General features: G+C 37.9%; 1 protein-coding gene across 1 annotated transcript in view; it reads left to right on the forward strand.

The window, feature by feature from the left end:
- Positions 1 to 12,000: 12,000 nt before the first annotated feature.
- The window catches only part of LOC103212571 (ras-related GTP-binding protein B), a 76,823-nt gene continuing 62,830 nt past the window's right edge, over positions 12,001 to 25,993 (forward strand). The window contains exons 1-6 of the mRNA XM_007958539.2: positions 12,001 to 12,092; positions 12,905 to 12,938; positions 15,241 to 15,340; positions 20,439 to 20,522; positions 22,455 to 22,521; positions 24,663 to 24,885. Coding sequence (XP_007956730.1) covers positions 12,001 to 12,092; positions 12,905 to 12,938; positions 15,241 to 15,340; positions 20,439 to 20,522; positions 22,455 to 22,521; positions 24,663 to 24,885 — 600 coding nt within the window. The remainder of the gene's footprint in view (positions 12,093 to 12,904; positions 12,939 to 15,240; positions 15,341 to 20,438; positions 20,523 to 22,454; positions 22,522 to 24,662; positions 24,886 to 25,993) is intronic.

A 25,993-nucleotide genomic window follows, 5' to 3' on the forward strand; every position in this document is an offset into this window, starting at 1 on the left:
CTTAGCCAAGTTAGCCTTCCTCTCCTGAGGAACAATACAAGGCAGAATTCCCTACTTGGGAATGGTAACCAAGGGCAAGTTTCCTTCCCCCTATCCACCCTGGTCCTATAATGCCCACAAAAAAGGTAGGGATCTCTCACTGAAAGCTGGCTCCTGGAATTGCTCTTTTACTTTTCCTCTTCTGTGTGAAATGGACTGGTGGTTCTGTCTCTGGGCAGAAGCAATGGGCTGGGGAAAGAAAACCCCAGTGGCCACTTTAAGCAGGCCACCCAGGCCTCAGCTGTGGACAGGGACACCATGCTGCAGGGCACACCCCATGTTCAGGTGCCAATCTGATGCAGGAACAATGAGGTTCTTACCACCAGTCAAAAGTAGAGCCAATCATCACAACAGGTTGAAAAACATTTATTGAGTATCTCTACCCAAGGAGACAAAGAGGATCGCTTCTCTAGAAAAGTCTGTCTCTTCAAACTGAGAAAAGGTTAGGATTTTTAAAGGGAATTGCTCTAAAGGGTAGGGATTTTGAGGAATGCTGATAATGTCTTCTTCTTATAATCATGATGAGTCCTCTCTTCCTTGTAAACTTTCTGTCATTGTTCTGGTCAGTACTGTAAAACAGGCCTTGGTTGGAATTGTTTTGAAAACTCTTTGTGCTTGTCAGGAAAGATTAACTTTAGAAGGAGGAGAGAATGTGGGAGTGGGTACACTCAGGCTACTCGGACTTCTAAGAATGTCTCTGTTTCTTTTTCATCTTGGTTGCTCCAAATTCTGTGTCTTTCTTCTCATGGTTCTCATGCCCCACAAGCCACAGTGATCAGCTGTAACAGGTCATGGGGTACACTGTATGCTCAAAGGTATACAGAAAAACAATCCTAAAGGAATTATTGTCTATTAAAGGGTCAACTATTCTATTTACATAGAGGGAAGGAGAGAGGAAAGAAAAAAATGGAAAATTAGTCTTTGTGATTAATATTTGCTTTAATCATGGTTGTTAGTTTTTTATATTTCTGCAGTTTCTCAGCAAAAGACTTCTCTAGTCTTTCAACAAACCGAAGAGATAAAAGAGCAGAACAGAAGATTTCAAACAGTGGCTCAAGAAGACAAAGTAAAGTATCATAATGAAATGTGCAAAGACCCAGAGCTAGAAAAACAAAAGAGAAGAAGACACCCAGCATTTCTCAAGTTGAAAGACTTGAAGAAAAACATTCAAGCTTGGAGTTGCAACACTGAAGGATTCTATGAGCAAAATATTAAATGATGCAGGAAGCATCAAAAGAAGATGGAAGGAATACACAGAATCACTGTACAAAAAAGAATTGGTCAATGTTCAGTTATTTCAGGAAGGTAACATATGATAAAGAACCATTTGTACTGGAGGAAGAAATCCAAAGTGCATTGAAGGAATTGGCAAAAAACCAAGGCTCCAGGAACTGATAGATGACCCACTGAGATGTTTCAACAAGCAGATGCAGCACCAGAGTTGCTTACTCATTTATGCTAAAAATGTGGAAGACAGCTACCTGGCCAACTGATTGAAGAGATCAATATTTGTGCCCATCCCAAAGAAAGGTGATCTAACAGAATGTGGAAATCATCGAACAATATCATTAATATCACACGCAAGTAAAATTTTGCTGAAGATACTTCAGAAATGGTTGTAGCAGTATAATGATAGGGAACTGGCAGAAATTCAAGCTGGATTCAAAGGAGGACATGGAACAAAAGATTTCATTGCTGATGTCAGATAGATCCTGGCTGAAAGCAGGAATACCAGGAAGATGTTTACCTGTGTTTTATTGACCATACAAAGGCATTCAACTGTGTGGATCATAACAAATTATGGATAACATTGCAAAGAATGGGAATTCCAGAACACTTCATTGTGCTCATAAGAAACCTGTAGATAGATTAAGAAGTTGTCATTTGAACAGAACAAGGGGATACTGCATGGCTTAAAAATCAGGAAGGGTGTGCATCAGGGTTGTATCCTTTCACCATACCCTGTCAATCTGTATGCTGAGCAAATAATATGAGAAGATGGACTACATGAGGAAGAACATGGCATCAGGATTGGAGGAAGACTCATTAACAACCTGTGATATGCAGACGACACAACCTTGCTGGCTGAAAGTGAAGATGATTTGAAGCACTTACTAATGAAGATAAAAGACTACAGCCTTCAGTATGGATTACACTTCAACATAAAGAAAACAAAAATCCTCACAACTAGACCAATAAGCAATATCATGATAAATGGAGAGAAGATTGAAGTCAGGGATTTCATTTTACTTGGATCCACAATCAACACCCATGAAAGCAGCAGTCAAGAACTCAGACATCGTATTGCACTGGACAAATCTGTTGCAAAAGACTTCTTTAAAGTGTTCAGAGGCAAAGATGTCACATTGAAGACTAAGGTGCACCTAACCCAAGCCATGATATTTTCAATGACCTCAAATGCAGGATCCAAACATGCCCCAAAGCTAAAGACTTTTCTCAAAGCTTCTCCTTATATACTGAAAGCAGGCCACATTCTGAAGGCAACTACTTAGCTGTTCATAGCAGATTCCACCATGGAGGTGATTACAATCTCATCGTAGGGAACCTAGCCACTCAAAACCATGGCTCAGTCAGGTTGACACACAACCTTAAATACTACAGTTGTTTACAAGAAGCTTATTTTAAACATAAAGACACAACTGGCTTCAAAGTGAAGAAATGAAGGAAGTTACAGCATAATAACTAATCAATAGAAAGCTGGAGTAGTTATATTAATTTCAGACAATGCAGACTCAGACTTCAGAGCCATTAAAATTAACTGGGATAAAAATGTTAAATGGATAAATTCTATAAGAAAATATAAATACTTGAATGTGTATTTACCTGACAACAGAGTGTCAAAATATGTGATGCAGAAACATTTAGAACTGCAAGGACAAATACACAAAATCACTACTATACTCCAGGACATCAACACTCCTCTGTCAGTAATTGACAGATCCAGCAGGCAGAAAATCAGTAAGGACATAGTTGAATTCAACGGTACTATCAGTCAACTGGATCTAATTGACATTTATAGAATGCTTCATCCAAAAACAGCTGCATACACATTGTTCTCAAACTTTGATGGAACATTCACTAAGATAGACCACATCCTGGGCCACAAAACAAAGCTCAACCAATTTAAAAAGAATATAAATCATACAAAGTATGCTGTCTGACTAAAATGGAATTAAACTAGAAATCAGTAACAGAAAGAAAAGTGGAAAATCCCAAAATATTTGATAAATTGAACAGATTTCTAAATTAAATATGGCTCAAAAAGAAGTATCAAGAAAAGTTAATAGATATTTTGAAATAAATAAAAATGAAAATACAACTTATCAAAATTTGTGTGATGCAGCAAAAGCAATGCTACAGGGCAATACAGAGCATTGAATGCATGTATTAGAAAAAAGTTAAAATCAATTGTCTAAGATTCTACCTTAGGAAAGAACACAAAGAATAAATTAAATTAAAAGAAAGCAGGAGAAAAGAAATAATAGAAAATCAAAGCAGAAATTAATGAATTTGGAAACAGGAAAAAATTAATGAAATAAAACACTAATTCTTTGAAAAAATCAGTAAAACTGATAAACCTCTAGCTGGGCTAAATAAGAAAAAAAGAGAAAAGACAAAAAATCACTAATATCAAGACTGAAAGAGGACATCAGTGCTGATCCCATGGACATTAATTGGATAATAAAGGATTATTATAAACAACTCTATGCCTACAAATTGATAACCTTGAGTAAATGGTCCAAATCTGTCAAAATAATAATAATCTGCCAAAACTCACACAAGGAGTAATAGCAAATCTAAATAGGATTACATTTATTAAAGAAATTGGTTCAGTAATAATAACCTTCCCTACCCAAAAGTACTGTCTCCAGATGATTTCAGTGGTGAATTCTGGCAAATATTTAAGGACGAAATTATACCAATTCTCTACAATGTACTCCAGACAACAAACAAAATCAGAGGGAACACTTTTCAAGTCATTCTTTGAGCCTCACATTACCCTAATACAAAAGCCAGACAAAGACATTAGAAGAAAGGAAATCTACAGGATAATATATCTCATGGACAGAGATTTAAAAAGTATTTTAAAATTTTAGGAAATTAAATACAACATTCATATAAAGGCTTATACACCATGGACAAATGGGATTTATCTCAGTATCCAAAGCTGGTTCAGCATGTGAAAATCAATTGATGTAATACATCAGTGTTTTCAATTTTAACCATTTTGATTTTCCATATATGAAAAATCATGTGATTATATCAACAGACACAGAGAAAGCATTTGACAAAATCCAAAGCTCATCATGATAAAAACTCTCAGCATAAGAATAGAAATAAATTTTCTCAACTTGTTAAAGAATATATTATACAAAAACCGTACAGCTAACATCATACTTAATGGTGAGAAACTAGTTGCTTTTCCCCTAAGATTGGGAACAAGGCAAAGATGTCCAACTCTCACCAATTCTATTCAAAATTGCACTAGAAGTGCTAGTAAATACATTAAGAAAAAAAAGGAAATAAAATGGTATATATTGGGAAGGAAGAAATAAAATTGTCTTTGTTCACAGATGACATGATTGTCTAAGTAGAGAAATACAAAGAAATGACAAAACTCTTAGAAATAATAGACAATTATAATAAGTTTGCAGGATAAAAGGATAATTAATATCCAAAAGTCAACTGCTGCCCTATTTTCCAGAAATGAACAATTAGAATTTGAAATTAAAAACACACCATTTACATTCTCACTACCATCGAGTCAATTTTGACTCATAGCGACCCCTCCTTGGGTTTCTGAGGTAGTATCTCTACAGAACTAGATTGCCCAATATTCCTTCCAAGGAGTGGCTAGTCGGCTTGAACTGCCAGCCTTCTGGTTAGCAGTCAAATGCCTTAGGCATTATACCACCAGAACTCCTACCACTTATATTAGCACCAAAAAGTGAAATACCAAAACCATACCCACTGCCACTAAGTTGATTCCGACTCACAGTAACCCTATAGGACAGATCATAATTGCTCTATAACAGAGTTTCCAATGTTTTAAATCTTTACAAAAGGATAGTGCCTCATCTTTCTCCCATGCAGTGGCTGGTGGATTCAAACTGGTGATCTTTTGGTTAGCAGCTGAATGCTTTAACCACTGCAACACCAGAGCTTCTTAAAAAATGAAATACTTAGGTATAAGGTACAAATCTAACAAAATATGTAGTATGCGTAATACTATAAAATCTGATGAAATAAGTAAAAAAAAAAAACAAACTCAATCAATGGAGAGATAATCCATGTTCATTGATAGGAAAACTCTATATTCTTAAGATGTCAGTTCTTCCTAAAATGATGTATAATGTCAGTGGTACCCCAATTTAAAAATCCCAGCAACTGTGAAAATTGGATTTGCACATGTAGAAAAATGAAATATGATCCATGCTTCACACCATACACATAAAAATTTCAAAACAGATTAAGGGCCTAAATGTGCAAACTAAAACTATAAAATTCTTAGAAGAATAAGCAGGAAGCATCACTGTTAGTCCAAGCATTCAACAATGGATTATCTAATATATTAATAATAATAAGCATAAACAGCAAAAGACAAAATAATTAAATGGGACCTCATAAAAATGAAAAACTTTTGTTTATCAAAGATTTTAACAAAAAAAAGTGAAAAGAGAAGCTATTGACTGGGAGACCATCTTTCAAGAGCATCTATCCGACAAGAACATAATAAGCAAAATATATATAAAATTTCAATACCTTACCGACAAAAGGACAACCCAATCATAAAATGGGCAAAGGACTTGAATAGACATTTCACCAAAGAGGACATTTAAATGGCAAACTAAATACATGAAAGAATGCTCAACATCATTAGCCATCAGAGAGATGCAAATCAAAACCACAATGAGACACTATTTCACCCCCATTAGGGTAGCTAAGGAGCTCTGGTAGCATAGTGCCTAAGGCACTTGACTGCTAACCAGAAGGCTAGTGGTTCAAGCGCACCAGCCACTCCTCGGAAGGAAGATGGGGCAATCTACTTCTGTAGTGATATTGCCTCGGAAACCCAAGGAGGGGTCGCTATGAGTCGGGTCCGACTCGACAGCACATAACAGCAACAACAGTTTAGCTAAGGCTGCATACTGTATGATTCCAAGTAATCCAACACATACTTCCATCTGCTATGGAAGTAGATTGCCCAATCTTCCTTTTGAGGAGTGGTTGTGGGTCTGAACCACCAGCTTTCTGGTTAGCAGTCAAATGCCTTACGCACTATGCCACCAGAGTTTCTACAAATTATGGAAAACAAAATTATGGAGATAAAAAGATGAGTGGATGCCAGGGGTTCAGGGGAGAGGGTTAAAGGAAAAGAATGAATAGGTGGAGCACAAGGGATTTTTAGGACAGTGAAAAATAGTCTGTATAGTATATAATTATGGATTCATGCCTTTATGCATTTGTCAAAAACTCACAGAACTATACAACAATGAACTCTAATGTAAATGATACTGTTGTTGTGTGCCATTGAGTCAAATCCAATTCACAGAGACCCTACATGACAAAGTAGAACTGCTCTATAGGGTTTCCAAAGCTGTAATCTTTACAGAGCAGGTGACCCAGTCTTCTCTCCTGTGAAACTACTAGATGGGTTTAGAACCACTGGCCTTTCAAACAGCAGCCAAGCACTTAACCACTGTGCCACCAAGGCTCCTTATGTATATGAGAGACTTTAGTTAGTAATAACATACTGTGGTGGTTAAGTTTGTGTGTCAACTTGCCTGGGCCTGGTTGAATGGCTGGGCAGCTGAATGTAGTTATTCCCATGTAATTAACTCCATGGTGGAATCTACTGGAACAGCTGAGTAGCTGCTTTAGGGATGTGGTCTGCTTCTAGTATATAAGAAAAAACTTTGAGGACAGTCTCCAGCTTTTTGGCACGCTTGAACCCTGCATGTATCCAGTCGCTGTTCAGCAGTCTCCCGTGCTCTACTGATCTTGGGACTTCTACTGCATGTTGTTTGGCGATATCAGGACTGTGCCTTTTCACTTGTGGACTTTGATTCTGTCAGCCTCAGCAGCCAGCAACCGTCTGAACGAAGAAAAGCCTCCAGCTTCAGTGGGCTAGGAATAAGAGGCAGAGCTGAAGCCCAAGGTCGAGGGGCTTTCACCCAGCCCCTAGAGCCTGGCGCTTTGAACTCAGACTTCTAGCCTCCCGAACTGTAAGAGAATAAACTCCTGTTTTTTCAAGCCATGCCATTTGTGGTATATTCCTCTCAGAATGGCACTAGGTAACCAAAACATATACTAATATTGACTTATCAATTTTAACAAATTTACCACTCCAAAATGCAAGATATTAATAATGGGGGAAACTGGGAAGTTAGAAGGAGTATATGGGAACTGTGTACTTTCTGCTCATTTTTTTTCTGCAAACATAAAACTGCTACAAAAAATGAAGTCTATTAACTAAAAATTAAAAAAGAATAACCACAATGAGATATGACACAATTATCAAAAAGACTAAAATTAAAAATAATGGCAAACGCCAATAACTGGATAATACTCAAAGGTTGCTGGTCAGAATATAAAATGGTACAGCCACTCTAGAGAAGTTTGTCAGTTTTTTATAAAAATAAACATGCAGCACATCAACAGATGAATGGATAAGCAAAATGTCACACATACATACAATGGAATACTACTCAGCCAGAAATAAAATTGATTGGATGGGGCTTGAAGACATGCTGAGTGAAATAAGTCAATCACAAACGTAGAAATATTTTATGAACTCAGTTATCTAAAAAGACAAGAATAGGCAAATGTGTAAAGACAGAAGTTTACCAGTGGTTACCAGGAGTAGGAGGGAGGGGGAAAGAAAGAGCTACTGCTTATGGAGCACTGAAGTTTGGTTTACCATGATGGAAAGATCGCATTGATAGATCGCACAGCCAATTACTGTAATTGCTGTCAATATGTTGTACACCTGTAAAAAGTTGATGTAGCAAAAGTTGTGTGAAATACACATTTACAACAATGACAATAATAACAAAGAACACCTGCTGAGGCTGCTTATGTACAACCAAATACCTTCTGGGATTTGGTTCCTTGGTTTAGAGGTTTAGGGCATGGTTTCATGGGACCTCCTAGTTAATGGGCCTAATATCACTTTTAGTGCTTCTATTCTACTTCCTAGTTAACTGCATAATGCTTGGGGTCTTGAAAGCATGCAAGTGGTCATCCAAGATACCACTATTGGTTTCTATTCACCTGAAGCTACAGAAGAAGGAGAGTCAGAAGGTGGAGGAAATGGAATGTATGGTGAATTGTCTCCATGAACAACTGTCTCCTTTGCCAAGAGACCAGAAGAAAAGGATGGTGCCCACTTACCATTACTAAGTGTTTTGATCAAAGATTCTATAGAGGAATCCTGATCAAAAGGGGGGAAATGCAGAAGAAAATTTCAAACTCTCACACACTATAGACTTTCTAGAGCCACAGAGGCTAGATAAACTCCTGAAACTACTGCCATGATAATCTTTAAACCTTAAACCAAAAATATTCCCCAAAGTCTTCTTAAAACCAATTCTCTAACTAATAAAGAATGTCTGTCTCAAGCATTGTGCTCTTTTAAGAACTATTTGGGATTAAATTGACAACAGTAACTGGAAAGTTTAGATAGGAAACTTTGGGAGCAATGAGTTTGTATTAAAACGAAGGAGGACAATTCAGAAAAGGAGAGTGAGAATGGTTGCCCAACTTGGAAACTGTAACCACTGTCACTGACTTGTACATATAGAATTGTTGAATTGCTGTACGTTATGCTGTGTATATTCTCAACAACAAAAGTAAATTAAAATTTAAAAATAAATATAGCATTTGACTGCTAACTAGAAGGCTGGCGGTTCAAACCCACCAGCCACTCCTCAGAAGGAAGACTGGGAAATCTACTTCTACAGAGATACTGCCTCAAAACCCAAGGAGCGGTCGCAATGAGTTGAAATCAACTTGATGGCGTGAGTTTGGTTTTTTGTTTGTTTGTTTGTTTACTATCATGCCATACGCAGACATAACCTTGCTTGCTATAAGTGAAGATGACTTAAAGCACTAACTGATGAAGATCAAAGACTACAGCCCTCAGTATGGATTACACTTCATAAAGAAAACAAAAATCCTCATAACCGGACCAAAAGCAATATCATGATAAACAGAGAAAAGATTGCATTTCATTTTATTTGGATCTACAATCAATGCCATGGAAGTAGCATTCAAGCAATTAGAGGCACTATTGCACTGGGCAAATCTGCTGCAAAAGACTCATTAAAGTTTTAAAGAGCAAAGATATCATTTTTGAAGACTAAGTTGTGTCTGACCCAAGCCATAGTATTTTCAATTGCCTCATATGCATATGGGAGCTCTGATAGCATAGTGCCTAAGGCACTTGACTGCTAACCAAAAGGTTGGCAAAGGACTGGGCAGCATTTTGTTCTGTTGTACACATTGTCGCTTAAGTAAGAGCCAATTGGACACCACCTAACAACAACCATACAATCCAGCGATTGCACTTCTGTGCATTTATCCTAGAGAAATGAAGACTAACATTCAAATACCTATATATGAATGCTTATAGCAACTTTATTCATAAAGCCCCAAAGTGGCGTTGACAGTTAAACGTTGTTGTTGTTATGTGCCATTGAGTCAGACCTGACTCATAGCGACTCCTCTTGGGTTTCCAAGGCAGTATCACTACGGAGGAGTGGCTGGTGGGTTTGAACTGCCAGCCTTCTGGTTAGCAGTCAAGTCCTTAGGCACTACTACCAGAGCTCCTGACAGTTAAATATACCATGTAAATACTTGTTGTGTGCCTTCGATTGATTCCAACTCATAGTAAACCTATAGGACTGGTCCAGAGGGTTTCCCAGGCTGCAAATCTTTACAGAAGCAGTCTGCCATGTCTTTCTTCCTTAGAGTGCTTTGTGGGTTCAAACCTCAGACCTTTCAGATGGTCAGCAGCTGAGTGCTTAACCACTGTGCCACTACAGTTCCTTATGGAAATACCAGTCACCTATAAAAAAGTATAAACTATTGATGTAGTATATTATGATGTATGAGAAAAGCCATTCGTAAGCACATGATGTATGTAACATCAAAACCGAAAAACCAAACTCACTGCCATCTAGTGGATTATGATTTATAGCCACCCCCACTGGTTTTCCAAGGCTATAAATCTTCAGGAAGCAGACTGCCTCATCTTTCTTCCTTAGAGCAGCTGGTGGGTTCAACTTCTTGGTTAGCAGCTATATGCCTTAACCACTACACCACCAGAAAAAAAAAATACTAACTGCCATCGAGTCAACTCCAACTCATAGCCCCTTTGGGTTTCCCAGGCAGTAAATCTTTCCCGAAGTAGATTGCACAGTCTTCCCAGTGGCTGGTGGGTTTAAACTGCCAACTTTCTGATTAGCAGTCAAATGCTTTAGGCATTTGGCCACCAGAGCTCCTGTCCTTGTATATAACACAGAAGGACTTAAAATGAAAAACAACAGTCCTCTGACCCATTACTTCCTAACCCCTCCCCCACTCTCCAGAAACAATTCCTTTGAACTCTTTTGGCCTTTTCTTCTGGTGCTCTCCATATTTCAATACAAGTGCATATACCTACCACTTTTCATCCAAACTTATTGCCTTCTTACTAGAGTATGAGAATTTAATTCACTTACTCCAGGCCACCTCTTCCCAATTTTAATCAATAAGAAGGAGTAGGGAGATGGTTGTGTGCTGGAACACTACCCCCCCCCCCCATGAATCCCAGGTCTCAGCAGTAATTACTGAGCGCTTACTGTGTGGGCAACATAACTTTGGATGTATGGACTCATTAATTACAAGCTTGGCTTACAGTAACTAATAATAAGACAGGAAAACAAAGACAATGCTCGGCCTTCCCCATCCAAAACCATTAAGCATACCAAACACAACTCAACCCACTGCGGTCTAGTCCATTCTGACTCGTTTTCAAAACTCTAAATCTTTACTGATGCCGACTGCCTAATCTTTCTCCCGCGGAGCGGCTGGTGGGTTCAAACAGCCTGCGCCACCAGGGCTCCTTCATTAAGCGTAAGTATCGGTAAAAATGTCTAGCTTCCAGGCACTGAAATAGCAACCTTCTCCTTTAATTCTCCACGAGGGAAGGTGGGGCCTTGCCCACTCACAGTTAAAAGAACCTTCAGTCTGGCCGCCCTACCCAGCCAGAAGCGCTGGGTGAGCCAAAGCCACATGATGGCGACGGAGGGAACTCTGGCTTTTCCGAAACACTCTCTATGGTATTCACCCCGGTCCACCCGCCCCTTGGGTAACTATAGTCACGTGACAGGCTCAGGGATTAGGCAGGTGCTCACGTGATCTTGGCCTGCAGTTGGGTGGCTGCTGTAAGGTACTTGGGCTCCTGAAGGACCAGCAGTTAAGGTGTAATCACTGCCGCCAATTAACTTCTGGGCAGCCAGGCTCAGGAGCAACGAGCCAGCCGAGACGTTCACCGCTTGGTGCCAACGGCGCGGGTCTGTTCTTTCTGCCACCTCCGCCTTCGCGGTCCTTACCCCTTAGCGGGTGAAGTCCCCTTTGGGTTTTGAGACTTTGAGGCCTGAGGCCCAAACTCCTGACGACCCCTCCCTCCTATCCTCTCATCCTCCATCTCTTTTCCTTTCCACCACCGGACCATTTGGCCGTCCCGCTGTGCTTTGAGGCTAAGTTTGGGGCGGTAAAGGTTACATTACCTGGGGGAGAGCGGCCCCCCTGTGGACAAAGGCCAAGGCAAGAAAAGAGCTGGCCTAAGGCCGCTGGCGATGAGAATTGGCGTCTGAGAAGGGTGAATAAGAGAAGGAAAAAAAAAAGTACATCGGATACAGGATATAGAAGGAACTGAAAAGGACTTGTTGCACGATGGAAGAATCTGACTCTGAGAAAAAGATGGAAAAAGAGAATCTGGGGCCAAGAATGGATCCTCCAGTGGGGGAACCTGAGGGATCTCTTGGGTGGGTGAAGGCTATTTATACCAAATCTGGAAGGAGGGAGGTGTTTTAATTGAGGAGAGTGTTGTGAATTAGACCCCAATGATAAAATGCTTCTATTTACAAGTAAGACTGACTGATATCATGATCTTTACATTAGACAAGCTATAAGAAGCACTAATACTAAGTGGGCAGAAACAACTTTCCTGAAGGAGGTAGTATCATTCTGGGAGGTGAGGGTGTTGTGACTGAAGAGGCAATTCTGAGTTGCTTTGAATTATCAATAAAGGAGGTCTGACATCACCATTTTGGGGATAGAAAACCTAGGAAGAAGTGGTGCTTCCTGGGCAGAAACCAGGAATTGAGATTGTTTTCTGTGCCAGTTTGAATTTGAGACTTGTGCTTTATGTATTTTATGCTTGTGATGAGTGAAATATGACTTGAAAGGACAGCTGAAGAACTTAAGATATTTCTACATTTTAAAAATAGGCTGACTTAAAAAAGAGGATCTTCAAATATGAAAATATTGTTTGATTTACTTATTCTTTTTAAATAATGAAAAATTGAATCTTTAATTGTAATGGCTTATTTATAATCTAAATAAATCTTCCTAGAAACTATCTACTGTAAAAGTACTTATAGTCTAGGTAGCATAAACCCAGTTTTGTAATTTAGGAAAATGAAAGACTCTGCTCAACCAAGTTCCCACAAACACTGCTCTACTTGACTGTTGTGCAAAACATGCTCTTTTGTACTTCAACATCTATTTGTATTTCTTTCATTCTAATTTCTAAGTAATTGGATCATGGAAACTGTATTTTGGTTTATATCTACAGGTGGGTGCTACCAAATACAACCATGAAGAAAAAGGTAAGACTTGTGTTAGATACACCAAAACCATGAAGGTAAAGGTAAGATGCTATTCAGGGGCTGTTTGTGATGTCTGTACCAAGTCTTCTATGTGGTCTCCCTGACTAGCCCCCTTTTTGCTCTCAGATCTGATTTTTATAATATATAAATCTGAATGAGTCATTCATATAGTTCATATGTAAGAAATTTTTGTAACTTCTCCAAGTCCATGGAATGTAAGTCCAACTGACTGCATGGCCTGTGAAGCCCTTTAAAAATCTGTTCCTGAATAAACCATCTACCACATCTATGCACCCTCTCAATACCATAAGAAATTTATTCTTCTCCAAATTTATAAATTAATTGCATTTTGTGCATGACACACACACACGTACACATACTACACTATACTGACTGCATATTATTTTGAACCAACTCAAATATTACCACTGTAAGGTCTTACACACAAGCTCTCCAGATGCAACTGAACACGCCTTCCTTTGTGTTTTATGGTACTGTGCCCCATGTTGGGGTTTAGGCAGAATTGCTAAGAGTGCAGCCCTAAAACACATTTCTTAACCTCTTGGGGCTTTTTCTTCTTAATTTTTAAAATGATGATAATAATATTACCTATCTCATAGGGTTTTTGTGAAGTTTAAATGAGTAAATTCATGTAGCTCACTTAGATCAGCCCCTGATACAGTTAACCTGGGTAAGTCATAAGCAATTGAGGTAAGTTAAAAAAAAAAAAAATTAAAAAGCAAAGCAAAAGAAATGTACTGTATTTAACCTTAACTTCATCTACTAATTCAATTATATAACCCCATTTAGCTAAAGAAACATTCCTGATAAGCCTGTGTAAAGTTGCTATTAACAAGGATACCAAAAAATAATCAGAAATTCTCTAAGAACAGAAGGAAAACTTTTTCTGTAGTAACCTTCGAAGGGCTTGTTAGTAGCATTTTCTTAGTGAGGTAAAGTTATAAATGCTAGCTTAAATTGAGCCTGATTGCAGTAGATTTTCTCTGTACATTAACAAAAATTTTATAAAATATATTGGGATTGAAGGTAGTATATGTATCCCCTTGATTTAAAAAAGCAAGGTAAATGGAACTGTATTTCATAAGCTCCAGATTTGAAATAGACTCTTAAAAGTCACCTTACCTATTCCCCCCTAATGTAAGAATCTACAGCAATTCTGACAGTTTTTTTTTTTCCTGTCTTTATTAAATGCTGCCATTGACAAGAAGGCTGCTTACCTTCATAAGGCCACTGTTTTCTTTGGACAGTTCTCATTGTTAAAAACTCACTTTTTTAATATCATTATTTTTGTAGCTTGCTCATTCTTTTGATAAACATATATTGAGCATCTTTTGTATGTTAGGCATTGGCAATACAAAAGAGTACTCTCCATACCCTTCCAGGAGCTTAGTTGTGTGAGAGACTGTTGCAAAAACAAAAAGGGGTAACTGCAATGCAGTGATCTTTATAATGACACAAGTATGCACAGAGTGCCATGGGAGGACAGAGCTGGGATACTTAAGCCAACAATGGGGTTAGAGATGCTTCTTGAGGAGATGATTATTGAATTGAGTCTTGAAGGATGAGTGGAAAAATAAGGAATGGAAAATTACTGGCAGAGAGTACATCATGAAACAAAAGCATAGAGCAAGATATACCTTGGGCCCAGAGAGCTGAGAGTAATCACAGGGACTAAAAGCAGTTCAGTTCAATGTGACTCAAAATTCCAGTCCAGGAGTGTGCAGAAGATGAGGGCAGAGAAGTAGATAGGTTAGATCAAAGAGATTCTTGTACATAGTTTAAGGACTTGATCTGTTAGGCCATGGGTAGTTTTTGAAGATAAAAAGTAGATACACTAATTTATGGAGCAAGATTATGGAGATAAGGGATGAGGTCAAGGGCAGAGATAGAAACCTTGACTTTGAAGGAGAAGGAAGAACTTTCAGTTACATTGAAATTCCCTGCTAAGTAGTTGAGTGCATAAAACATTATGACAGATCAAGGTTCAAATTCCTCTCAAGGTTGTAGTTCTCTAACCTAGTTATAAATATACTAATACATAATGATTTACTATGACCCTAATCTCAACAGAATGTATAACCCTGAGAGATAAGTGCTTAGCCCCTGGAATTCTAGATATTTCTGCATTGCTGGGGAACAGTTTAACTAGTTAACAAATACCTGCATCAGGTTGTCAATACTTCAGTAAAACATCAATACAGGAGAGAAATAGGTTCCTTTAGACTTGATTTGCTCTAGATGGCTAACTTGTTCTCTTTCTTTTTCTCTACTTTGTCCTTAGGTGCTGTTGATGGGTAAAAGTGGGTCTGGTAAGACCAGCATGAGGTCTATTATCTTTGCAAATTATATTGCCAGAGACACACGTCGCCTGGGTGCAACAAGTAAGATGTTTTATCTTATTGTAAAGTCAGGTGATCTTAAGTATTAATCATTTGCATAACCCACTTGGTTGCAGTAGCTTGGGTACTGCAAGTGAGGGATTTGTTTTAAAGCATGGTTCCCATTTTTGCATCCCTCTTCAGGGGTGTGTGTCCTAATTCTGGTTACTACTACTCACTCTCTTGGGGAGGTTTCTAAGCTGCTTATGAAGTGGGATGCCATTGCCCAATTTCAACTCTATTCTGCTACATTTTAAACATGTGTAGGAACCCTTTTCTTTGTTTCTTTTGGGGATATGGTGTTTGTTTTTAACTGTTATTATATAAAGGGAAATAGGTAAGTATTAATAAGCATAACAGTAAAATTTCTTAATATTTTTTAAAAGCAGTTGTTAGTCTTAAACCAAACCCGTTGCTGTGAAGTCAGTTCCTAGTCATATCGACCCTGTAGGGTAAGGCTGTAAATCTTTATAGAAGCAGACTGCCTCATCTTTCTTCCATGGAGTATCTGGTGGGTTCGAACCACTGACATTTTGGTTAACAGCCAAATGCCTTTAACCACTACACTACTAGAGCTCCTTAGTTAATCCTAGTCTTCATTAAAAGGAAAAGTGGAGTGGAGATAGTGCTAGTAGTTAACCTACTCTGCTCTGGTACTTTTCTTGAATACCCTTAGATGTTTTCTTTGGAGTTCCTATCCTGTCTTTAGAAATGTGTTATTGCCCATTATGGTTTGAGAGTTAATTCTGGCTTCTTTCTTAGTCTACAGTAATTGGGCTGCTTAATGGACGGTCCTGAGAGAACCCCTATGTTTCTGAACCATAATGCCATGTCATTCTGCACACCCAAGCATTTCTGGATACTGCCTTTGTTCTTGGCCTCTAGATGAGGAAAGCATTGCCATACTTGGCCTTCAGTGATTATGACCTGGATTTCTAGCATCTTGACTGCTTGCAAGTCACCCACTGCTTCATGAGGCATCTCACTCTGGTGTCAAGAACAATAGTGGGACTCTTACATCTCTTATTATGGGCATTACATCCAGTGAATTGTTCTGCAATCAAAATTTCATAACTATTCAACTTGATTAAAATAATTTTGAAATAATCTGGCAGCGTTATTGAAGTTTGAACAGGATGTTGCAAATTATATTTTGCAAATACTTTTTGTAAATATTTTTCAGACTCTAGGATGCAAATGAAAAAAAAAAAAAACTTCATCTCTGTTCTCAGTATGTTTGGAGTGTATTGTTGACTCTGATAATCGGGGCAGCTTTAATTATTAGAAAGCTATTTCTTAGAAAGAGCCCCAGATCTAATTCCTTTTATTTCTTTTAGCTTATTCTCTTAAGACTCTGCAGATATTTGAGAATTGTTAATGTCTCAATCTGTTCCTTGTCTTCCAAACCTTGTCTTCTTAAAGTTAAACATCCCCAGTTCCTCCAACTATTCCTCATGTGATAAAGTGCTAAGACTTTATCAGATACAGTCTAATCAGGGCAGAGTGGAACTACTACATCTCTTGTTCTGGGAATTACATCTCTGTTAATGAAGTCTGCTCCCTTCCTCCCTCTTTTTTTGGAGTTGCTCTCATTATACTGAACTGTGTTTTAAAACCTCAATTTCCTGTTTACATATACACATACCCTTCTGGTTCTTGTGTAGTTAATATTTTGAACCTAAGAATAAACTTTTATCTCTCTTAAAATTGGGAGCTCTGGTAGCATAGTGGCTAAGACACTTGCCTGCTAACCAGACGGCTGGCGGTTCAAACCCACCAGCCACTCCTCGGAAGGAAGGTTGGGCAATCCTACTTCCGTAGTGATACTGCCTCGGAAACCCAAGGAGGGGTCGCTATGAGTCGGGGCCGACTCGACGGCACATAACAACAACAACAACAACTCTCTTAAAATTATTCAGCTTTATTTGTCTTAGCCCATGATATGCTTCTATACCCTGCATTTGTTAACTGTGAAATCCAAGACAAGTTATTTTCTCTCTCTGGGCCTCAGTTTCCTTATTTTTAGAAAAGGGGTTGAATCCCTCTTAATGCTAACATTTTATCATCTTATTTTCATTTCTGCTACTTTTTATCACCTCTGAAATATTCCTTCCTAGCTTCTTGTACTTTGTACATTTGGTAAGTATCTTCTCTAGTTTCCACTAAGTCACTGATTAAAAATTTTGGTCAGAACAGGGTCCTATGGCTTGTCATATCTCTAAAGACTTCTACTTGACATCTCTGGCTCTGGTCTTTGTCAAGTCTGCCTGTCCAAACATCTCCCTGCTTGATTTTCTAGATTTAAAAACTTTTCTGTTCTTCCAAGTTAAGTATCTGAGGCAAGTAACCATGTGATTTCACTGGATAGAAGAAGCTAATGTGTATTGAACAACTGCCATTTGCTAAGCTTTTATACGCTGTGTTATTTACTTTGTTCCTCATATTAACTCCATTTTAATAGATGAAGAAGGTATGGCTTAGAAATTAAGCTCACTTAGCTAGTAAGTGTTAGTGCTGGAATGTAAATCTATGCTCATGTTCTATTCATTTTGCTATAGCCTATAGCCTATAGCCTGTCTGCCTTACTGTATTCTAATAATTCCTGACAGACTTCTTCCTTTTTCTGTTTTAAATTTTGCACACTTTGTCAAAGCACCTGTATCCTAGTCCAGTTAATATTTCTGTTTTTAGATGATTAGCAGAATAATTAGCCTGAGTCTGGTGAATAATCCTGCAACAAAAATTTCATAACGATTCAACTTTCTTAAAATAGTTTTGAAATAACCTAACAGCACTATCAATGTTTGAACATAATATTGCAAATTATATGAACCTTTTAAGGCAGGCCATATATTCAGGTATTTGTTGGAACTTCCTGTGTCCCAGGCACTGTGAATGTGACAGCCTCCCCTTGATGATATCTCAAACAGAACCTTTATTAATAATACTTTGTTAGTAAATACTATGTCTCCTTAAAGGCAGTAAAAATATACTTACAAACAGTATGCTAGCCTTAATTTTGTAGTGTATCATTAGCTAATTTGTCATTGCTGAAGAGAGATCTGGGTTCTATTGCTAAACATATAGACTAGTTCAAAATATGTATAGTGAATTGATTTTTACTTCATATTGCTCTATATGCAATTTCTGATTTTCTTTAAAAGTAGTAAAAGGGTACTTCTTTTAAAATACTACATTGACCTTAATGTTTTAGTGTTTTATAGTTTGTCACTACTGAAAAAGTCTAGAAAAAGTCTAGTTTTATTTTGTTATACTTAGAGCCTACTGTGTTTTGAACTTTGACATAAAGATACAGAATGGTGGTGTTATTAATTTATTAGGGAACTGTTAAAATGCATTTATTGGAATAGTAAACTTGCCAATAAAAATGTGATTATGAAGTATTTTAGTCTGAAACACTGTTGACGTCTCTAAGTTTCCCTACCTTCTCAAAATTCTCTGTTCCCTTGGCTTTTATTTAATGCTTTACTACTCTGGTTTTCTTCCTTCATCTTTATTCATCTCTCTCCTTAAAATAAAACTTTACCAGAGTGTTTTCTTCTTTCTGCCCCATAAGTGTATGTGATTCCCCAAAGTTTTATTCTTGATTTTCTTCAGTTGCCCTTATGACAACAGGACAGGAAGAGTAAAGAGCCAGACACCATACAGGAGACATGAGACTAAAGAGGGAAGCAGGAAGTAGAGGCTAGATCATAAAGTGCCTTATAAATTACATCAAGTAGTTTGAACTGAGTGTAGAGAGCAGCCCTTAGAGGATTTTAAAAAGGAGTATTTTTAAATATGGAGGTTTGTGTTTTATTATATTCCATTTTAATTATGAGAGTAATACTTGTGAAAATGCAAATGCTAGAGAAGTATAGGAGCTCTGGTAGTGTAGTGCCTAAGGCACTTAACTGCTAACCAGAAGGCTGGTGGTTCAAACCCACCAGCCACGTCTCGGAAGGAAGGTTGGGCAATCTATTTCCGTAGTGCTACCGCCCCGGAAACCCAAGGAGGGGTCACTATGAGTCGGGTCCGACTCAAGGGCACATAACAACAACAACAACAACCCCCATTCTCAGGCCTACATCCTAAGAACAAACACCATTGGTAGTTTTGTGACTATCCTGGCTTTTTTACTTTCTGGGAATATGCAATCATTCATATACAGAGATGCATATTATTTTTTTCTCTCTTTAAATATGAATGGAATGAAAATACATGTTTTGGAGATAGCTCTTTATCTGTAATATAGAGAATAGATTGGAAGGAGGCAAGGGTAGAAACAGGTGGACCAATTAAGTAGACTGTTTTAGCATACCATGTAAGAGATGATGGGGTCTTAGCTTGGGTTAGAGTGGTGGTAATGGATATGCTGAAAAGTAAATGATTTGGCATATATTTTAGAGATAGAAACAACAGGACTTGCTGATAGATTTACGGGGAGGATGGTGAGGGAGAGTAGACTCAAGGATGAATCTAAGGTTTTGACTTAGGCAACTGGTTAAATTCACTGTGATGGAGAAGACTGAAAGAGGAATAGATTTATGGGAAGAATGGGGAGTAGATGAGTTATATTTGGGTATACTAAGTTTAAAACCTGTAGTTCATCCAAGTGGCCATTTCCAATATATGAGTCAAAAAGGAGAGAAATCTGTACTGGAGATACATATTTGTGAATTATCAGTATCCAAATGATAAGTAAAGTATGTGTAGATTAGCTTACTCAGGGGAAGAGGACAAAAAGATAAGAGAAGGTGGCTAAACGTGGAATCCACAAGAACTCAAACATTTTAAGGGACAGAAAGAAGAATAGGAGCCTGTGAAGGAGATCTGCCTGAAAGGGCATAGGTATGATATCAGAGGCCAAGAGAAGAGAATTTTTTGAGAAATAGAGAGTAGTCAACAGTGTCATACTGGAGAAAGTAAGGCAAGGACTGAAAAGTCCACTGGATTTGATAATGGGGCTTTTGGTCACTTGATGAGAAGCAGATTTCTATCTCATGTGCCCCATTTCTAAATAGTCACTGAATCCTATCACTTCTTTTGTTATTGTCTTTCCCTTTCTCAGTAGCACTTCTTTCCATTTTTTTTTTTTTAGTACTAGACCGTTTACATAGTCTTCAAATTAATAGCAGTTTGAGCACCTACTCTCTCGTAGACTCTGTTGGAAATACAAAGACATGTAAGATATGATTCCTTTTCCAAGGAGGGGAAGTAAAGGGGAGAAGGGAAGTAGTTTGAGCACCTACTTCATGCCAGGCACTTTATGTATGATAATTAATTTAGTCCTCATAGCAATACCATGAGATCAATAGTGCACCCTCCTTTGTTTGATGGAAGAGGAAATACTCAGAGGTTAAGTTATCTGCCCAGTGTCACACAAAGAAGTAGAGCTGGGATTTGAACTAAGGTCTCTGATACCAATGCCCATACTTTAAAAAAAAAAAAAACAAACCTCTGCATTGCTGCTTATCTAGCTTATGAGAAGAGTTACGCACAAAATTGCACCAAAGAAAAGTTAGGTAGCAGTCATTTTAAGCAACAGCTTCAAGATGGTCATAGAAGAAGCACCACTATATGGTTGATTATGACATAAATTATATAGATAATAATTTCTATACTTTCAGAAATTTCTAGGCGAAGAATTTTCATTATTCCTCTTTGTTATTTAGTGCCTGGCAGAGAGTAGATGCTTAATAACTGTTTGAATGAATTCAGAGGGAGAGGTGACGGTAAGTGGGGGTGGCCAGGCAGGGATTTTAGAGGAGGTGGGATTTAAGCTGGATCTTAAAAGATGAATATAACTTTAAAAGAAAGATGGGGAGGGCTTTCTAGGCAGATGGCCATAGTAGGCAAAGTGTAGGGGGAGGGAAGCATAAGGCAAAGGTCGCAAACAAGCAGCCTGTGTGCTGGATAAGGCCTGTAGATGTGTTTTATTTGATCCATACAGTGTTTTAGAAAAATTTGGAATAAGTTACCAGTATTTAAAACATTCCATAAAAATACTGATTTCCCATTGCTATTGGAAATATTAAAGGTCTGGTAACCCTGGGCCTATATTCCTGCATGGCAAATGAGCTAGAGTGGAGTAACTGCTACCTGCCCCACTGTCCCCTTGAATGAACGTTTGTTTTCCATACGTGGCCAATATTGCTCATATACATTTACTGGCCTGGCCTCTATTATCAAGTTTGCGACCCCTGATGTAGAGTGTGTTGGGAGCTGGGGAGGTAGTGGGGGTTTGGGAGGACTGTGAATGAACCAAATTGGGCTGGAGTGAAAGGCTTTATTAAGGTGATTCCTTGGAGAATATAAAGGTAGATAAAAGCTAAATTGTGAAGGACCTTGAATGCCCCCTTATAAGCATGGAGGAGCCATTGAAAGTTTGTGGAATGGGGAGTGACATGTTCAAAGTAGTGTTAAGAGGATGAATCTAGCAGTAGCCTAGAGAGTAAAGTAGGTAAGGTTTTAGGTGGGGAGGTCTGTTATGGAGCTGTTTTAGTAATGTAGGCATGAGGGCTGTAATGTTGGTAATGAGATATTAAATAAGGGCTGGATGGAACTGAGGGATATTATAGAGGAATAGTCAGCTGAGTTTAGCAATAAAGTTAATGTAGATAGAGGAGTCAGAAATTACATTAAAATGGGAAAATGGTGAGATGAAATAAGAAATAAGAAAATCACTGAAATAAGAAAATCAGTAGAGGGGTACAGCTTGGTTATGTTTCGTGTTTGTTTTTGTTGTTTAATTTTTTTGTGGGTAAGGTAAGTGGGGGCAAGTGGGACAGGGGATATCTATTAAACGGTAAATATCTCTGTCTTACATGTTGAAATTTTAGCAATAGTAGAATTAATTGGAGATAGTTCGTGCTCTAAGTACTAAACTACTAAAAAGTAAAATGACTTACATGAGAGACAGTTCTATAGCTCAGGGTAGTTTAAGTGCCCACCTTGCCACTAAACCACACTACTAAGCTGAAAATCACCTTCTTGTTGTGGCTTTGAGCATTTCACTCCACTTTGGTCCTTCTGAATTCCATGGGTTAGGGCTTTGCTTATTTTGAATTTCACCTCACATGCTACAATTACTAGATTTGTCATATTTATCTTTCAGTTGATGTTGAACATTCTCATGTTCGGTTTTTGGGAAACCTGGTATTGAACCTATGGGACTGTGGTGGGTAAGTACCATTTACTTACTTGTCTGTGAAGCCAGAGGCAGTAATCATGGCATCTATATAATAATCAACATGGAGAATACACCTAGAGTAACTGTCATCTACAGTAGACACAATGGATTAAAATTACTTCAAATTCAATATTTGATTAAATAAACATCTGACTTTTTATGTAACTGTGAAAATACCCTCTGTATGTGTGTGACATGTTTAAGTGGCACTATCACAAACTCTATCTAGACATCTATAATATGGGGTAGCTTATCTCTCTTGCAGATGAAGAAATGAAGTTTCTTTTAAGTGGCACTATCACAAACTCTATCTAGACATCTATAATATGGGGTAGCTTATCTCTCTTGCAGATGAAGAAATGAAGTTTCTATCTCAGGCAGCCTTGACATTAGTACTGAGCTCTTAGCCATCATACCATACTGACTTGTTCTTAATTATTTCACTAATTATCTTCAAGCAGTCTAGCACTGTAGATTAGATCCTACACATATTCTCCAGGTGAGTCGCCTGCTGTTGGAAGAGTAGGAGACATGTTTTCTTATGAACAAATCATTCACTGAATATCCTATCACAAATACACACTCACTATCCCTGGTGTTCTAATGTAGCTCCATACCCTGTGATCATTCCCATCTCTATGCTGAGGCAACAGTATGTGGTACACAGTGGTTAGAGCCTAACGGCTGGAGTTAGATGTGGGTTTACATCCCAGTTCTTTTAGCTGTGTTATCTTGAGTAGATCACTTAAACTTTCTGAGCCACAATTTCTTCACCTATACAATAAGGATAGGAGCTCTCCTCGGAAGGAAGATGGGGCAATCTACTTCCGTAGGGATACTGCCTTGGAAACCCAAGGAGGGGTTGCTATGAATCAGGTCCGACTCCATGGCACATAACAACATAACAACAACAACAGTACCAACTCATAAGAGTGTTTTGCTGGTTAAGTAACATAATGCACACAAAAATGCATAGCAAATTACCTTCAAAATGGATATTATTGTTAGCTTAATGTTTCCCAGCTCTTAGTAGAGTCAGCTGTAGAGTAGGTGAATATTTGTTAAAAGAATACCAAAGTAGCCAAATGATATATAAGAAAATTACTTCAGTACTCCCAACAGATGGATCACTTAACACTCACCCTAGTAAATGTCCATACAAACCCTTTGTCATTATCATTGATTCCAATTTTGTGATCCCTGTCAAGAGACTGTGTGGTCCATGTTCCTTGTTTTTAGACAATAAGATATTATCTCCTTCTCTTTACAGATAAGGCTGCTGAGGTCTAGTGAGATCATGACTCTCCCAAGGCCACACAGCTAATTAATAGCAAAATGCAGGACTAGAAGCTAGGGTTAAGATTTTTTTCACTGTAAAATACTACTGTTTTCTGCTAGTGAGCTGATAATTGAGAACATCTTGAGTAACAGCACACAGCTTAAGGAGCAAAGAGTAACATTCTACTGAAGAGATATCATTAGAATCATTTTCTTATACTTTAGCTTATTTGGCTATCTAGTTATTAATTCTACAAATAGTCACTTAACACCTACTCTAGAAGGTTCTGTGCTAGAAGCTGGGAAACAGTGGGAATAGTAACAGACATGGTCCTTGCCCTCATAGAACTTGCTGTCTAGGGAGTGACTGACATTATTAAAAACTCACATAAACACGTTAATATTATGTAATAACTATGTTTGTGGTATTAAAAAGAAAAGGAATATATTGTCAAAAGTATCTATGGTGAGTGGATTGGACCAAGTTAGGGAAATCATGATGATGAAGTATGTATTGAAATGTAATCTAAAGGGACAAATAGGAGTTAATTAGATGAAGAGGTAGAGGAATAGCATCTCTGACACAGTGAACTGCATGTGTAAAGGCCCATGGGCCAATTGAGGAACATAGAAAATATCAGTGTGTTTGGAAAACATTGAGGAGGACAAAGGGTGGTGGAAGATATGGCTGAAGAGGTAAGAAGATAAAGCCTAGACAAATTTACCAATATCTGCCCTTTAAATTGAAGCCTTAAGATTATCTTTTGCATTGAGTAAGCTACCAAAAATACAGACTAAGCAGGAATGACTAAACTGAGGACTTGTTTACCATCTAGATTTTTTTTTTTCCTACAGGCAAGACACTTTCATGGAAAATTATTTCACTAGCCAGCGGGACAACATCTTCCGAAATGTGGAGGTTCTGATTTATGTCTTTGATGTAGAAAGCCGCGAACTGGAAAAGGACATGCACTATTACCAATCATGCTTGGAAGCCATTCTGCAGAACTCTCCAGATGCCAAAATCTTTTGCTTGGTGCACAAAATGGATCTGGTACAGGAGGATCAACGGGATTTGGTAAGAAACAGAATGGATGCTATACCAAATGGTTGACATGCTTTGCAAACTTCTTTTGTAGAAGTATAGGTTAATTTGTACTATTCTTTTTATAGGAAAAAAGCCTCAGCATAAGCGTTCAAAAAAATATTCTTTTGTTTGTTTTTTAATATTTTATTATATTTTCTGTGAAGGTTTACACAGTAGTTTAGGTTCCCATTCAACAATCTCTGTACAAATTATTCAGTGACATTCATTGTTTACTTCTTTACAACGTGTGGAACATTTTCACTATTTCAGTTCTGGTTGTTCTGTTTGTCGTTTGATTTAAAAAATACTCTTTAATACATTTTCCGTGGTAAAGAAAAGACAGGATTCATGTAGCAAATAATTTTGAGAATTAGGTAATGAAGCTGTCCATGTGATATCACCAAGCAGCCTTTATTTATTTATTTAAATACTAATAACTTTTTTATTGTAGTGAAAATAAACATGAAAAATGTGCCAGTTCAACAATTTCTTTTTAAAAAATAATATTGTGATTTTCGTGGGAGTTTACACAGCAAATTAGGTTTCCATTTAATTTCCACATAAATTAGTCAATGACTTTAGTTACATTTTTCACAATGCATCAACATTCTTTTTAACTGTGTTCTGGTTGTTCCATACCAGTACTTTAGTTCCCTGCCCTCTTCTCATTTTTGCTTTGGATTAAATGTTGACCTTTTAGATTCATACACATGGTCAATTCAGCAATTTGTACATGTGTAATTCAGTGACATTTATTACATTCTTCAAGTTTTCTGACCATTCTTACTGTCCTTTTCTCATAATAACTTTTTTTTTTCATATTGTGATTTGGGTGAAGATTTACAGAGCAAATCCACTTTCCACACAGCATACAGCAGTACACATATACTTTGTCTCATGTCATTGACCACAGTTTACCACAATACAACAGCTCCCCTTCCACTTCCTCCCCATAGTTACCTCTTCCCATTGTCCATCACTCCATACACTCCTGCCCCCTGAGCTGTCTCCCTGTGCATAAGCAACCCTTCTTTCTCCCATGATTATTCTCTCCAAGGAGTTTATCTACTTGAGGTAAATGTTTAACTCATATGCCTGT

This window comes from Orycteropus afer, unplaced genomic scaffold (assembly GCF_000298275.1).
Source record: "Orycteropus afer afer isolate SDZICR_OR568_19922 unplaced genomic scaffold, OryAfe1.0 scaffold01009, whole genome shotgun sequence".
In the NCBI taxonomy this organism is placed as follows: domain Eukaryota; kingdom Metazoa; phylum Chordata; class Mammalia; order Tubulidentata; family Orycteropodidae; genus Orycteropus; species Orycteropus afer.